Here is a 14899-nt window from a genome sequence, read left to right on the forward strand (position 1 = left end):
TGGTCGCAACGCGCATGTAACGCCTTTGGAGTTGCAGGCGTCCATAGGCTACGGAGACTGTTTGCCACCGACGTAGTATAAAAAAAGAAAAGAAAAAACTATCTTCATGCCAAATTTTATCCAAATCGGCTGAGCAATTAAAGCGTGAAGAGGTAAAATATGAGATTAACTTTGTTGTATGTATTTGGCGTGTTCGTGTTACTCATAAATGTGGCTTTCCATCACAGAAGGGTCCTTATGCTTCAAGTGCAATAAAGATGTTTCAATCGGAAATTCCAATAGAAATTCTGATAAAAAGGTCCATATTCGCGGACCCCCATTATATTATGGGGCCCTTTAAATATAAATATTCCAGAGGGCCCTTTTATCTGGCCCTTGCCTCAACTGGCCAGCCAGAGTGGAGTCGCAAGAGCGGGACCTATGCTGGAGCAATCTGGAGGTTGGAAGTGTAAAATGTAATAACGCCGGCAGCCTGCTGAATGGATCACCGGATCTGGGTACCGCAGACTCGCCTCTCGACAACCTCACAGCCACTCCAAAGTGCTACCCTGTAGTCGCAATGTGCGTGCGGCCATTGCGGGGCCCACTCAATAAGTTTGCGAGTCACCACCTGTCTTTTACAATTTTCAGACTGATTGTCACAGCAGTTGTCCAGTCTACTCCCATAGCCCGATATCCAGTCCATCAAATAAACAAATCAATAGCCTATGACCTTAGTTCCCATGGCAGCACAAAAGTGTGCCTCGGGATGTATCGTATTATGCGCTCAGTGATACCATTTCTAAATTGAAATTCTGTTTCTATAAAACAGAAACTGTCAGTAGTCATGTCAACCTCCATTTGTGACGGTTTTTGGGAAAACGTCCCACTTCGTCGATATGGAGTTAAGAGTAGTTCCTAATACTACAGATCATACGCTATCTTTTGGTGAAAGATTCATGTCTCTAGGTGCTATAGTTTTTTTTTTTTAATTCTGCAAAGTTGCAGAAGTGAAAAAAAGCGACAATTGAGAAAACGTTGGTTAAAGTTTGGGATGGCAGAAAACACACTTCTACTTTGAAGTTATGGAGTGGTTGGTATTAAATGAATGGGCATACTTTAGGGATTTTAAATTAGTTAAAATCATGTATGTAACCTTAGTATTTTGAATGTTATGGAGGCTTGAACATAAAAACAGGACGAAAATATGTAAATCCTATTATGGGTTTATTTCTATATTCTATTATACGGCACGCAGATTTATCATTAAAGTTGTATTTATAAATGGTTTCCCATGCTAAAAAAGACAGAAATAATTCTGTGGATCCTTTTATTTAGTTATTATGTCAAAAAGTTAATAAAAAATGATTTGAAGAGTGCCATGCATAAAAATTAAAATACATGTGTCTCTTAATATATAACATGAGATTACTTAAAAAACATACTTATCAAGCATAGAAAGTATATAAAATATCAAATTATAAGTACTTTTTGTGTGTATAAAGTTTAGTGATTTTATATAGGGAGCGTCCCACTTGGTCGGTTTACTAAACTTTAGAGCTTCTTCATTGAAAGTGTTTGTGTTTGGTATATTTTTCAGTTTTATGTATGAGATAATGGTTTGTTATTGTTAATCTAAGAGTCTTTGATACTAACGTCGTTTGTTTAAACTTTTTTAACGTAATTGAACGAAATTTATTTTCGACTCAAGTTTAGTGACCCACTTTGACGATTTGGTGGATCATACGCTAAAAAATTACTACAAGTATAAAATCATAATTTATAAACATAGGTGTAATTTGCTGAACCAAAAACAGTATAATTACAAACCAAAAATGGTGTACGTATTGAACCTATGAGATGTAGCAAACGGATCGAACTCATCGCAACGTTTATATAAGTCGCCGCGCCGCCTCTTCGGCGACATCAAAGGCACCGCCGCCGCTAATAATAATAATAATAAACAAAAAAAAAAAAAAAAAAAAAAAAAAAATTACGCCGTCAAAGTCAAACGTGTTTTTCTATTTTCTCTTAAATTATTTTCTATATTTTGTATTTACATGTTGATTTTTAACTTTATTTTATGGAAAAAAGTACCCTTGACATGTCTACATACAATCAAGAATCATATATCGGGTATAATAAGATACCATAAATGTTCGACATGTATTACAAGATGCATACCTAACGGAAATGATTACGAGAAGTAAAACACGCGGCCAATTAGCGTCTCTACAAAACGCACGTCCACCACCCTCGCCCGCCTCGTCCGTCTCCTCGCAACCGTCGTCGGGCGATGAATTCGCCACCGCGCCCGACACCAGCGAGTCGAGCGACGAGTGCGGGCCGCCGCCGCCGCCGCCACGACCACCTGCGCGACGAGGGCGGCCACCGCTGCCGGCACGCTTGGGGCCTGCGGGACATCCTGCCCCGCCCACGGCTCCCGCTGCCGGTGGTGTAGTGCGTCGCATGCGATGGTCTCAATCCATGAATGAGAACGTCATGCGCGCCTACTATGGGGCTACAGAGGGGGGAACACAGCTATCCGCGTATCGCTCAAGAATACTTCCTCTGTTTCAGGCTCTTGAACCTACCATCATCGTATCGGAACAACGATTATCGGATCAGGTGCGCGTCATTCAGCGGCTAAAGCGGTTGGATGACGCGACACTTGATCGGCTTCGCCAGGAGGCTCTCTCTGCTCGCGCGGACTCCTCCTCGGTGCGAGATCTGCCTGCCATGTCGCCGGATCCGATGCCCGCACCCGACCTGGCATCGGGGGCGCCGCGGGTTGATTTCAGTACCGATGAGGGGGACTTTGCGAATCAGAGCGTGAGTACATCTGCCAATGAGCAACTGAGGAGGACTCTGGAAGAGGTGATTACGCAGTATCGGTCCACACCCAACACTAGGCCACGATTACCACGTTTGCCTATGAATAAACGCAATCTAGCGCTAATGGGAGCCCTAAACGCTTTACTAGAGCCATATCTGCGGACTAGTAAAGATTTAGATGATACGCACGCGATCATGTATTGCGGAGCCATCGCGGCGTGCCGTGTTGCACGAGTCAAGTTTCCGGACGCTGAACGTGCACCTAGGACCGCCGGAGGCGCCCCCGCATGGCAAATACGGATCGAGCGACGTATCAACTCGTTTAGGACTCTCATTGCAAAGCTGATCTGCTTCAGGGGGGGCAACCACCGCCCCCGAGTAATGCGCTTTGTGAATCAGGCGTTCGCGGGGACGGGTATTGAGCCCCGCGACTATATTGCCAATCTCACGGAGCGCATCGACTTTCTTAAGCAGAAAGTGTATGCATGGGCAAACCGTATTCGCCGCTACAGAAAGCGTGTGGATCGATTCCAGCAGAATCGTCTTTTTCAGAGTGATCAAAGGAAGGTATACCGAAAGTGGGAGGAAACCAACCTTCGTGCGTCCGACACGCGGTCGCCGGATGCTACTGCCATGACTGATTTCTGGCGTAGCATCTGGTCAGTGCCTGTCGAACACACCGAGGGGGGTTGGATGAGTGTTGTCGAGCGTGAGTGCGAGTCCATTGAACCTATGGGGGCAATTACCATCAGCCCCGATGACGTAAGTTGTGCCATCCGCACGGCCCAGAACTGGAAAAGCCCTGGGCCGGATGGATTGCACAACTTCTGGCTAAAATGGTTCCGATGCTCGCACTCACGCTTAGCAGCACAATTTCAACAAGCCCTTGAGCTTGGTTCTCTCCCACCTTCCTTAACAACTGGTGTCACCTTCCTGCTCTATAAGTCCGGTAGTACCACGGAAGCAAAGAACTACAGACCCATCACGTGCTTGCCTACACTCTACAAGCTCCTTACATCCATTTTGAGATCAAAAATAAACGCGCACATTGTCGCAAACAACATTTTGGCCTCCGCTCAAAATGGATGTAGGGTTGGGTCCCGTGGTACTAAAGAGCTCCTCCTCATAGACATGACCATTTGCCAACAAATCCGGCGGAATAAGGGGGCCCTCTCTGCCGCTTGGATTGACTACAAGAAGGCCTATGATTCGGTGCCTCACTCATGGCTGGGGAGGGTCTTAGAGCTGTATAAAGTTGATACAGCTTTAAGAGCCTTCCTAAGCGCGTGTATGAGGCAGTGGACCACAGTCCTTCGTCAACCAGGAGGTGGGGATGACCGCCCTGGCCCGCAGGATTTTATAAGGATTGAGCGAGGAATATTCCAGGGTGATAGTCTGAGTCCCCTGTGGTTCTGCCTAGCTCTGAATCCCCTCAGCACCCTGCTGAAGGATTCGGGACTAGGTTGCCGGCTTCGGAGAGAGGGTGAAGTCATTTCTCACCTTCTGTACATGGATGACCTCAAATTATTTGCACCAAATAGCCAAGACTTGTTGGAGCTACTGAAAACCACCGAAGTTTTCAGTAGTGCCATCAACATGGAGTTTGGTGTCGATAAATGTGCGGTTATGCATGTACAGCGGGGGAAGGTTGTAAATTCAACAAATTTACAACTATCTGAGGCAATGTCTTTCAGATCTATCTCTGAATCAGAAACCTACAAATACCTTGGTATGTCACAGTCGTTGGGTATTGAGGACGAGGGTATTAGACAGTCGGTGAAGGAACGCTTTTTTAGTCGACTCACAAAAGTCCTTAACAGTCTTTTGTCAGGAGGCAACAAAGTGCGCTCCTTCAACGCCTGGGTAATGCCCTTACTCACATACTCCTTTGGCATACTAAGGTGGACTCAGACCGAACTGGACGCCCTGGACCGGAGGGTCCGACTACTGCTCACCACACACCGTATGCTGCACCCACGCTCGTCAATTATGAGATTGTACATCCCACGGAAGTGTGGAGGTCGAGGCTTCCTAAACGCCAAAGATCTCCACAACCGCGAGGTGTGCAATCTCAGGAATTATTTCCTTAACAACGAGTGTGGGATGCATCGTGATGTGGTGGCAGTAGATAGGAACCTCACGCCGCTCTCCTTGGCAAACGAGAACTGGCGCAAACCTGTGGTACTAAGTACTGCGGATCGCAGGGCGGCATGGGAGAGTAAGGTGCTACACGGGCGGTTCTACAAGGCCCTAACGGGATCCGACGTGGACCTGCTCGCGTCGGTGAACTGGTTACGATTCGGGGACCTCTTCGGAGAAACCGAGGGTTTTGCCTGTGCAATTGCGGACGAAGTTATGATGACGAACAACTATCGGAAATATATCCTGAAGGACGGTACGGTCGACATTTGTCGGGCATGCCGCCGTCCCGGTGAGTCACTCAGGCATATCATTTCCGGTTGTTCTCATCTTGCTAACGGCGAGTACTTGCACAGACATAATCTCGTAGCCAGGATTATTCACCAGCAACTTGCTCTTCTATACGGCCTTGTGGACCGCGAAGTACCGTACTACAAGTACTCACCTGCGCCAGTTCTCGAAAATGGTCGTGCCACGCTCTATTGGGATCGATCTATTATCACTGACAGGACTATTGTAGCCAATAAGCCTGACATCGTGATAATAGATCGATCGCAACGCCGGGCCGTGCTCGTCGACATCACCATCCCCCATGACGAGAATCTCGTGAAAGCCGAGAAGGACAAATCCAGTAAGTACCTAGACTTGGCTCACGAGATAACCGCCATGTGGGATGTTGATTCGACGATCATTGTCCCGATAGTCGTTTCAGCGAACGGTCTCATAGCGAAGAGTCTCGAACAACACCTTGAGAGACTCTCGCTAGGTGGTTGGATCAAGGGTCAGATGCAGAAGGCGGTGATCTTGAGCACGGCGCGGATAGTGCGGCGGTTCCTCTCCCTGCGGCCCTGACCACCGGCAGCTTGGGCCTTGCCCCGCTGCTGGCGGCACCCTAGGTTAGGTTTTTTACAATATGTTTATATGTGTTTTGTATTTTTTTTTTTTTTTATGTATTTTTATATTTTACTTTTATATCCATATTGTAAAAAACCTCAGTCTAAGAATTAAGAGAAATAAAGGAAATAATAATAATAAAAAAACCGCTCTGACAATGACAGACGTCTCGTAAACATTTTATTGCTAAAAATATATTTTTATACGTTTTTATTGTTAACCAATTGTGTATTTTACCAACAAGCGGATAATCCACCTACGCATTATGTGGAACCATGAAAAAAATGTGTCTGAAACATGTGGGACGCAAATTAATACGCACGCCACTGACGTGTCATTTGCATGACATAACGCAACACAATATATATACGGTAAATAACGTATAAAACAATGATAACGAGGAGTCGAGCACGTGCAGCGGATTCGAAAAACGCACGACCACCACCCCCGCCCGCCTCGTCCAGTTCCTCGTCCACATCGTCGTCAGGCGACGAGTTTGCAACGGCGCCTGACACAGACGGGTCCAGTGACGAGAGCGGGCCGCCGCCGCCGCCGCCGCCACGACCACCTGCGCGACGAGGGCGGCCACCGCTGCCGGCACGCTTGGGGCCTGCGGGACATCCTGCCCCGCCCACGGCTCCCGCTGCCGGTGGTATAGTGCGTCGCATGAGATGGTCTCCGTCCATTAATGAGAATGTCATGCGCGCCTATTATGGGGCTACAGAGGGGGGAACACAATTATCTGCGTATCGTTCAAGAATACTGCCTCTGTTTCAGGCTCTTGAACCTACCATCACCGTGTCGGAGCAACGACTATCGGATCAGGTGCGCGTCATTCAACGGTTAAAGCGGTTGGACGACGCGACTCTTGACCGGCTTCGCCTGGAGGCTCTCTCTGCTCGCGCGGCCTCCACCTCTGTGCGGGATCTGCCCGCCACGACGCCGGATCCGGTGCCCGCACCCGACCTGGCACCGGGGGCGCCGCGGGTCGATTTCAGTACCGACGAGGGGGACTTTGCGAGTCAGAGCATGAGCACCCCTGCTAATGAGCAACTGAGGAGGACTTTGGATGAGGCAATTAAGCAGTATCGCTCCACAACTCACTCTAGGCCACGATTACCACGTCTGCCTATGAATAGACGCAACCTAGCGCTAGTGGGAGCCCTGAACGCTTTACTAGAGCCACACATACGGACTAGTAAAGATTTAGATGATACGCACTCGATCATGTACTGCGGAGCCATCGCGGCGTGCCGTGTTGCTCGAGTCAAGTTTCCGGACACTGAACGTGCACCTAGGACCGTCGGAGGTGTGCCTGCATGGCAAGCGCGGATCGAGCGACGTATCACCTCGTTTAGGACTCTCATTGCAAAGCTGACCTGCTTCAGGGGGGGCAACAACCGCCCCCGAGTAATGCGCTCTGTGAACCAGGCGTTCGCGGGGACGGATATCAGGCCCCGCGACTACATGGCCAATGTCACAGAGCGCATCGACTTTCTAAAGCAGAAAGTCTATGCATGGGCAAACCGTATTCGCCGCTACAGAGAGCGTGTGGACCGATTCCAGCAGAATCGTCTTTTTCAAAGTGACCAAAGGAAGGTATACAGAAGGTGGGAGGAAACCGACCCTCATGTGTCCGACGTGCGGCTGCCGGATGCTACTGCCATGACTGATTTCTGGCGTAGCATCTGGTCGGTGCCCGTTGAACACACGGAGGGCGAGTGGATAAACGTTGTCGAACGTGAGTGCGAGAATATCGAACCTATGGGGGCTATCACCATCAGCCCCGATGACGTAAGTTGTGGCATCCGTACGGTCCAGAACTGGAAAAGTCCTGGACCAGACGGATTGCACAACTTCTGGCTAAAATGGTTTCGGTGCTCGCACTCACGGTTGGCAACGCAGTTCCAACAAGCCCTCGAGCTTGGTTCCCTCCCTCCTTCCCTAACAACTGGAGTAACCTTCCTGCTCTACAAGTCCGGTAGTACCACGGAAGCGAAGAACTACAGACCCATCACGTGCTTGCCTACACTTTACAAGCTCCTTACATCCATTTTGAGAGCAAAAATTAACGCGCATATTGTCGCTAATAACATTTTGGCCACTGCTCAAAATGGATGTAGGGTTGGGTCCCGTGGTACTAAAGAGCTCCTCCTCATAGACATGACCATTTGCCAACAAATCCGGCGGAACAAGAGGGCCCTCTCAGCCGCTTGGATTGACTACAAGAAGGCCTATGATTCGGTGCCTCACTCATGGCTGGGGAGGGTCTTAGAGCTGTATAAAGTTGATACAGCTTTAAGAGCCTTCCTAAGCGCGTGTATGAGGCAGTGGACCACAGTCCTTCGTCAACCAGGAGGCGGGGATGACCACCCTAGCCCGCAGGATTTTATAAGGATTGAGCGAGGAATATTCCAGGGTGATAGTCTGAGTCCCCTGTGGTTCTGCCTAGCTCTGAATCCCCTCAGCACCCTGCTGAAGGATTCGGGACTAGGTTGCCGGCTTCGGAGAGAGGGTGAAGTCGTTTCTCACCTTCTGTACATGGATGACCTCAAATTATTTGCACCAAATAGCCAAGACTTGTTGGAGCTACTGAAAACCACCGAAGTCTTCAGTAGTGCCATCAACATGGAGTTTGGTGTCGATAAATGTGCAGTTATGCATGTACAGCGGGGGAAGGTTGTAAATTCAACAAATTTACAACTTTCTGAGGCAATGGCTTTCAGATCTATCTCTGAATCAGAAACCTACAAATACCTTGGTATGTCACAGTCGTTGGGTATTGAGGATGAGGGTATTAGACAGTCGGTGAAGGAACGCTTTTTCAGTCGGCTCACAAAAGTCCTTAACAGTCTTTTGTCAGGAGGCAACAAAGTGCGCGCCTTCAACGCCTGGGTAATGCCCCTGCTCACATACACCTTTGGCATACTAAGGTGGACTCAGACCGAGCTGGACGCCCTGGATCGGAGGGTCCGACTACTGCTAACCACACACCGTATGCTACACCCACGCTCGTCAGTTATGAGATTGTACATCCCACGGAAGTGTGGAGGTCGAGGCTTCCTAAACGCCAAAGATCTCCACAACCGCGAGGTGTGCAATCTCAGGAATTATTTCCTTAACAACGAGTGTGGGATGCATCGTGATGTGGTGGCAGTAGACAGGAACCTCACGCCGCTCTCCTTGGCAAACGAGAACTGGCGCAAACCTGTGGTACTAAGTACTGCGGATCGCAAGGCGGCATGGGAGAGTAAGGTGCTACACGGGCGGTTCTACAAGGCCCTCACGGGACCCGACGTGGACCTGCTCGCGTCGGTGAACTGGTTACGATTCGGGGACCTCTTCGGAGAAACCGAGGGTTTTGCCTGTGCAATTGCGGACGAAGTGATGATGACGAACAACTATCGGAAATATATCCTGAAGGACGGTACGGTCGACATTTGTCGGGCATGCCGCCGTCCCGGAGAGTCACTCAGGCATATAATTTCCGGTTGTTCTCATCTTGCTAACGGCGAGTACTTGCACAGACATAATCTCGTAGCCAGGATTATTCACCAGCAACTTGCTCTTCTATACGGCCTTGTGGACCGCGAAGTACCGTACTACAAGTACTCACCTGCGCCAGTTCTCGAAAATGGTCGTGCCACGCTCTATTGGGATCGATCTATTATCACTGACAGGACTATTGTAGCCAATAAACCTGACATCGTGATAATAGATCGATCGCAACGCCGGGCCGTGCTCGTCGACATCACCATCCCCCATGATGAGAATCTCGTGAAAGCCGAGAAGGACAAGTCCAGTAAGTACCTAGACTTGGCTCACGAGATAACCGCCATGTGGGATGTTGATTCGACGATCATTGTCCCGATAGTCGTTTCAGCGAATGGTCTCATAGCGAAGAGTCTCGACCAACACCTTGAGAGACTCTCGCTAGGTGGTTGGATCAAGGGTCAGATGCAGAAGGCGGTGATCTTGGACACGGCGCGGATAGTCCGCCGGTTCCTCTCTCTGCGGCCCTGACCACCGGCAGCTTGGGCCCTGCCCCGCTGCTGGCGGCACCCTAGGTTAGGTTTTTTATAATGTGTTTATATGTATTTTGTATTATTTTTGTATGATTTGTTGTATTTTACTTTTATATTCATATTATAAAATGCCTAATCTAAGACACAAGATAAATAAAGAGATAATAATAATAATATGTGGCCTAGAAATAGACGATTCATGCAAAACTTATTTCAAAGAATTAAAAGTACTGACACTTGCAAGCCTATATATTTACGAACTGGCAGTTTTTGTTAAATCTAATCCGGAACTGTTTCCACTAAGATCGAATCCGAACGTGAGAAATACCAGATATAGACATGCAATACAAACGAGAGGTGGCAAAACTGCTTTATTAAGGAAAAGTATATTAGGCATGGCGTCCAAAATATACAATTCACTACCTGAAAGCCTTAAAGTATTAGAGATCCAAAAGTTTAAAAACATATTAAAGACAGAGCTCATCAAAGGAACATACTATACCATCAATGAATTTTTATCTGACAAAAACTTTGCCCGTGACCAAAAGTATCCCTTCTATTAGGTAATTTATTTTATGTGACAATTTCAATGTATCCGAATATCAAATTAATGTGCTATAATGTAAATATATAATAGGTTCTAAGCTATCTAGATAATAAGTTAGCTATAAGACTAAATATTTGTACACCTATATGGTAGATCACAGAGTACTATATCATTTCACTGTCATCTGTATTATAACCTGTGTTTCACAAATAAAATATTACTTACTTACTTACTTACTTACTTACTTGAAGAAGTGTTGTCTTATTCAAAATATTTATTTATGCACATTATGCATGCATTATATACATGGTTAAGGCGCCTTATTCGTCTGTACCCAGGCTCCTGCCGAAACAGCGGAGGGAGGCAAATACACAGACGATAGGGCTTGCTATACATCGGTTTTGTCGACCGAATAGTTTTACAGCTTATATTAGAGTCCCTGTCACACACACATTCTGGTCGAATTTTAGTTAATTAGTTTAGTACGTGAATTGAGTGCAATAGTTGTGGCAGGCGCTCCAGGCGGGGTGTGCGGGTCGCGCGCCGCGGCCGCCGCGCGCATCTGGCGCTGGTGGTGCGCGTGCGCGCGGCGCCAGTACCTGGCGGGGCTGTGGCGGCGCCTGCCCGCGCGCCAGCGCAGCCCGCTGTGCGCCGCCTGGCCCGCGCCGCAGCGGCCCGCGCTGCTCGGGCGGACCGACGCCTTGCTCAGGAGGCTGCACCATCGCTGGCGGTGCCAGCTCTACCGACAGGCGTTCGATCAGACGGCGAGGAACCGGATGCGGGAGAAGGTAAATGCTGGCGCAAATAAAGTACATCCTCCTTATAAGGTAATAACGTAATAGTACATTACGATACAAGTGCGAAAAATAGGAAATTCAAATCGAGTGGCGATAAATTAAAACACGACCGAAGGGAGTGTTTTAAATCGACACGAGTTGCGAATTACCTATTCGCACATGTATCGTACAACGTTTTATAGTACATATGGCCCTTTAAATGTTTGACACAGTAACGTAATATGCGAATTTGCGCACTAGTGCGGTAAAGTAGCACCATATGTACTGTAATAGTAGTTTATGTGACTGCTACATACTATTAATATTCTGGTGCTTTATTTCATTTCAAGCATGGTGTAACTTATTTTAAATACAGTGAACATCCCCATACATAACGTTGTTAACATATTATTGCATGTGCCTATGTAAAATAGTGCGTGTTATTTAACTTAATGTTAAATATTAAGATGTTGCTATTGGGAGCGTGCACGACTGTCACGCAACCTAGTGTCCGCAAGTCTAGGGGAAAACGTCAATTCACTACATCTTATAAAACTACTCCAAAACTAAAAACTACTGAACGGATTTTCATACGACTTTCACCTATCAATAGAGTGATTCTTGAGGAAGGCTTAAGTATATAACTTGTTAAGGTTTTGTGTAAATTGTTTGAAATATAACGATGTTTTCGGAAAAAATCACGCTGGCTAGGAGCTTTAATCGAAAACGCTGCCTAATCCGTTTGAGCTATAACAACACAATGTATGGTGGGGTTGTTTCTCATTCATAGGTCTACAAAAAATTCAGCGATGTTAAATGTCTATCTTTTAAGGATAACTTATTATATCCATTCTTAACTTCTAGAAAAAGATCACGTAATATGTGGCATTTGCAAAGCTATTTACATGGATACATTATTAACTATTATCAAAATAAATACGTGAGTTATATCAAGCATTTCATACAGATTACAATGGTCCCTTACACCATACAATTTAAATGAATATTTCAGGAGTAATCGTAAATCAAAGTTTAATTTCGAGCCATATAATTGTACGAAATGTTAAAGACGCTATCCGCAGTTAGTTCAAATTTTTACCACCTTATGCGCTGGGATCGCTTTACTTACCCCCACCACGCACTTCGCACGGTCCCAATATGTGAGATCCAATAATTGGCTCTCTGTCACTATTTATGTTGTTATTAGCATAGTTATAGCTGTTGGTTCTCCATGTAAATAAAATAAATAAATAAAAATAAAAAATAAATTAGGATGACACTTTTTGTTGTATATTTAGCACGCGATGTATGCAGATATATTTGTTTATGTTTGTAGGTGACGGCGTCGGTGCTGTTCAAGGAGAGGAAGGCGCGCTACAGCGCGTCGGTGGCGCACCCGTTCGTGGGCGACTACGTGCGCCTGCGCGCGTCGGGCGCCTGGCGCCGCGGGGCCGCCGCGCCGCACGACCGCTACGTCGTGTTCGCGGACGTCGTGGGCAAGGTGCGTACATACTGTCAACGTCTTCAAGAGCGAAAAGCACGCTATGATCTCTCCTTGATTTGCTCAACGAGATACCTTTGTAAAGAATTTTTTTTTTTTCAAATTTAGATATTTTTTCATTATCATTTTGTAAATACAGTAGCATTCTGCGAAGTTCAATCTTTTCTTTATAAATATTGTATGTTTTCTTTTAAGTACCTAGTAACTATATATTATTTGCACGCATAACAACTACAGCGATACATATATTTTTAATTATTTTGTATACCACTTTAAATTCTCTACTATGTCATGCATTTATTAATTACCTACCGATGTTTTGAAGTCCCTGTACGCGTGACAGACAAGAAGATGCCTAACGCCTTCCCTGTTTCGATCTGTAATTTACTATGTATTCTTTTATTTTCAATGGAACTAAAGGTCTGTTTGTTATCACTTAAGCTTATATATATATTAATATGTGACTGTTTGTTTCATAATAAATAAATAAAAAAAAAAAACCGCTCGATATCGTTTTGAACAGCGTCACGTGAGCATATTATCTCGTACTTGTTATAGAGAACTAATGTGTCCAGATCTACTGATGGAAGATAACTTGCAGCACGTACATATGCCAGAGCTATGTCCTCAGCTCGACAATCACTCGTCTTTAGAATATAACAAGATTCTTTTGCAGCAGCGGCATCTCGTCTCATGATCATAAACCATTTTCTAGACTTGGGATTACATTATCTTATGCAATGATATGTGAAAATGTTCCGATTTGTTTGTCACTTGAGTATTTCCCACCGGCATCGGCACACAGTAGCCGCCATGATCGTGTGCGTGCAGGTGGCGCGGTCGTCGGGGCGCGTGGCGCGCTGCCTGGCGGTGCTGAGCACGGCGGCGCTGCTGCTGCTGGACGCGCGCTCGCTGCGCGTGAAGCGCCGCGTGCCCGCGCACGCCGTGTACCGGCTCTCGCTGTCGCCGCACGCCGACGACCTGCTCGTCGTGCACGTGCGCGCGGTCAGTACGCATTCCACTATTCACTTCCCACGAAACATGGCGCCGTACAGCGTCATCTATCGTAACTATAGATCTACTACGGGTGATTCCCCGACAATTGTTTTGCAGGTTATCGATTCGCATCACACAACGTTTTGCCGAACTTCGTTTCGCAGGGTCGTTTATTCGTAGATGTAACTGATATCAGGCGGTTGGTACAGAAATTGTGGTGTGATTTTGTAATACAAAATAAGTAAATGAGAATAAAGGTGTTAAAAAACTTCAAAAAATACGAAGGTTAAAGGATTATGCACTACATGCTTTTGTTTTATTTCGTTGATTTCAAAACAACACAAATTCAATTCTATTTTCTAATACAATTAATTTAATTTTGACTTCCAATTTTTCTTGTATGGTAAGCCGTTAGAAGTAAAATTTATCAGGGGTTGTTTGGACTTTATTTTGGTTGCCTGCAGTGTGCGAGCGGCGCGACGGCGGGCGACAGCTCGGGCGAGGAGCTGTCGCAGTGCTCCTCGCGCGACGCCCCGCTAGCTCCCGGGTGCCTTTTTGCGGTCAGTCACACACTGGTACTCAACTAATAGGCATCAGACTCGAGATCACGTCCACAACAAGTCATGCGTGTTTTTGCAATTAATATTCTTTATTCGTACCGAATCAAAATGTGTCTTCAACGAATTTAATTTCGAGTGTTCACTTAACGTGTTCCTTTAGGTATTTGAAAATGAAATGTAGTAACCTGATTCACCTGATTGGCTTCATTAAAAGCCTATTTTGTAGAATGACCGAGTCACGTGGTTTTTTAAGTTAAATTTAATTGTATTGCATCGGATATTCATTCTGTTATGACGTATTCGGCCTCAACTCAATATGTGTTATCCAGGGCGAAGGTGCGTGGCGGCGGCGCGGCGACCTGGTGCTGCGGACCTGCCACGTGCTGGAGCTGGCCACCAAGCTGTTCCTCGTCGTGCAGAACGCCGTCGGCCAGACGCCGCACGTCAACATCGCCTCCGAGTGAGTGTACATGGTACAGGGCGAGCGTGGCGGTGGCGCGGCGACCTGGTGCTGCGGACCTGCCACGTGCTGGAGCTGGCCACCAAGCTGTTCCTCGTCGTGCAGAACGCCGTCGGCCAGACGCCGCACGTCAACATCGCCTCCGAGTGAGTGTACATGGTACAGGGCGAGCGTGGCGGTGGCGCGG

The 14899-nt window shown here is 46.8% G+C and overlaps 1 protein-coding gene across 1 annotated transcript in view; it reads left to right on the forward strand.

Moving 5' to 3' along the window:
- LOC133516142 (unconventional myosin-Ib-like) overlaps positions 1-14899 on the forward strand; it is a 31244-nt gene that overhangs the window by 12241 nt on the left and 4104 nt on the right. Inside the window, exons 11-18 of the mRNA XM_061848918.1 lie at positions 812-816; positions 2560-2856; positions 6625-6921; positions 10890-11207; positions 12532-12696; positions 13528-13701; positions 14157-14252; positions 14582-14712. Of these exons, the coding sequence (XP_061704902.1) occupies positions 812-816; positions 2560-2856; positions 6625-6921; positions 10890-11207; positions 12532-12696; positions 13528-13701; positions 14157-14252; positions 14582-14712 (1483 nt within the window). The remainder of the gene's footprint in view (positions 1-811; positions 817-2559; positions 2857-6624; positions 6922-10889; positions 11208-12531; positions 12697-13527; positions 13702-14156; positions 14253-14581; positions 14713-14899) is intronic.

Source organism: Cydia pomonella, chromosome 3 (assembly GCF_033807575.1).
Source record: "Cydia pomonella isolate Wapato2018A chromosome 3, ilCydPomo1, whole genome shotgun sequence".
Taxonomy (NCBI): domain Eukaryota; kingdom Metazoa; phylum Arthropoda; class Insecta; order Lepidoptera; family Tortricidae; genus Cydia; species Cydia pomonella.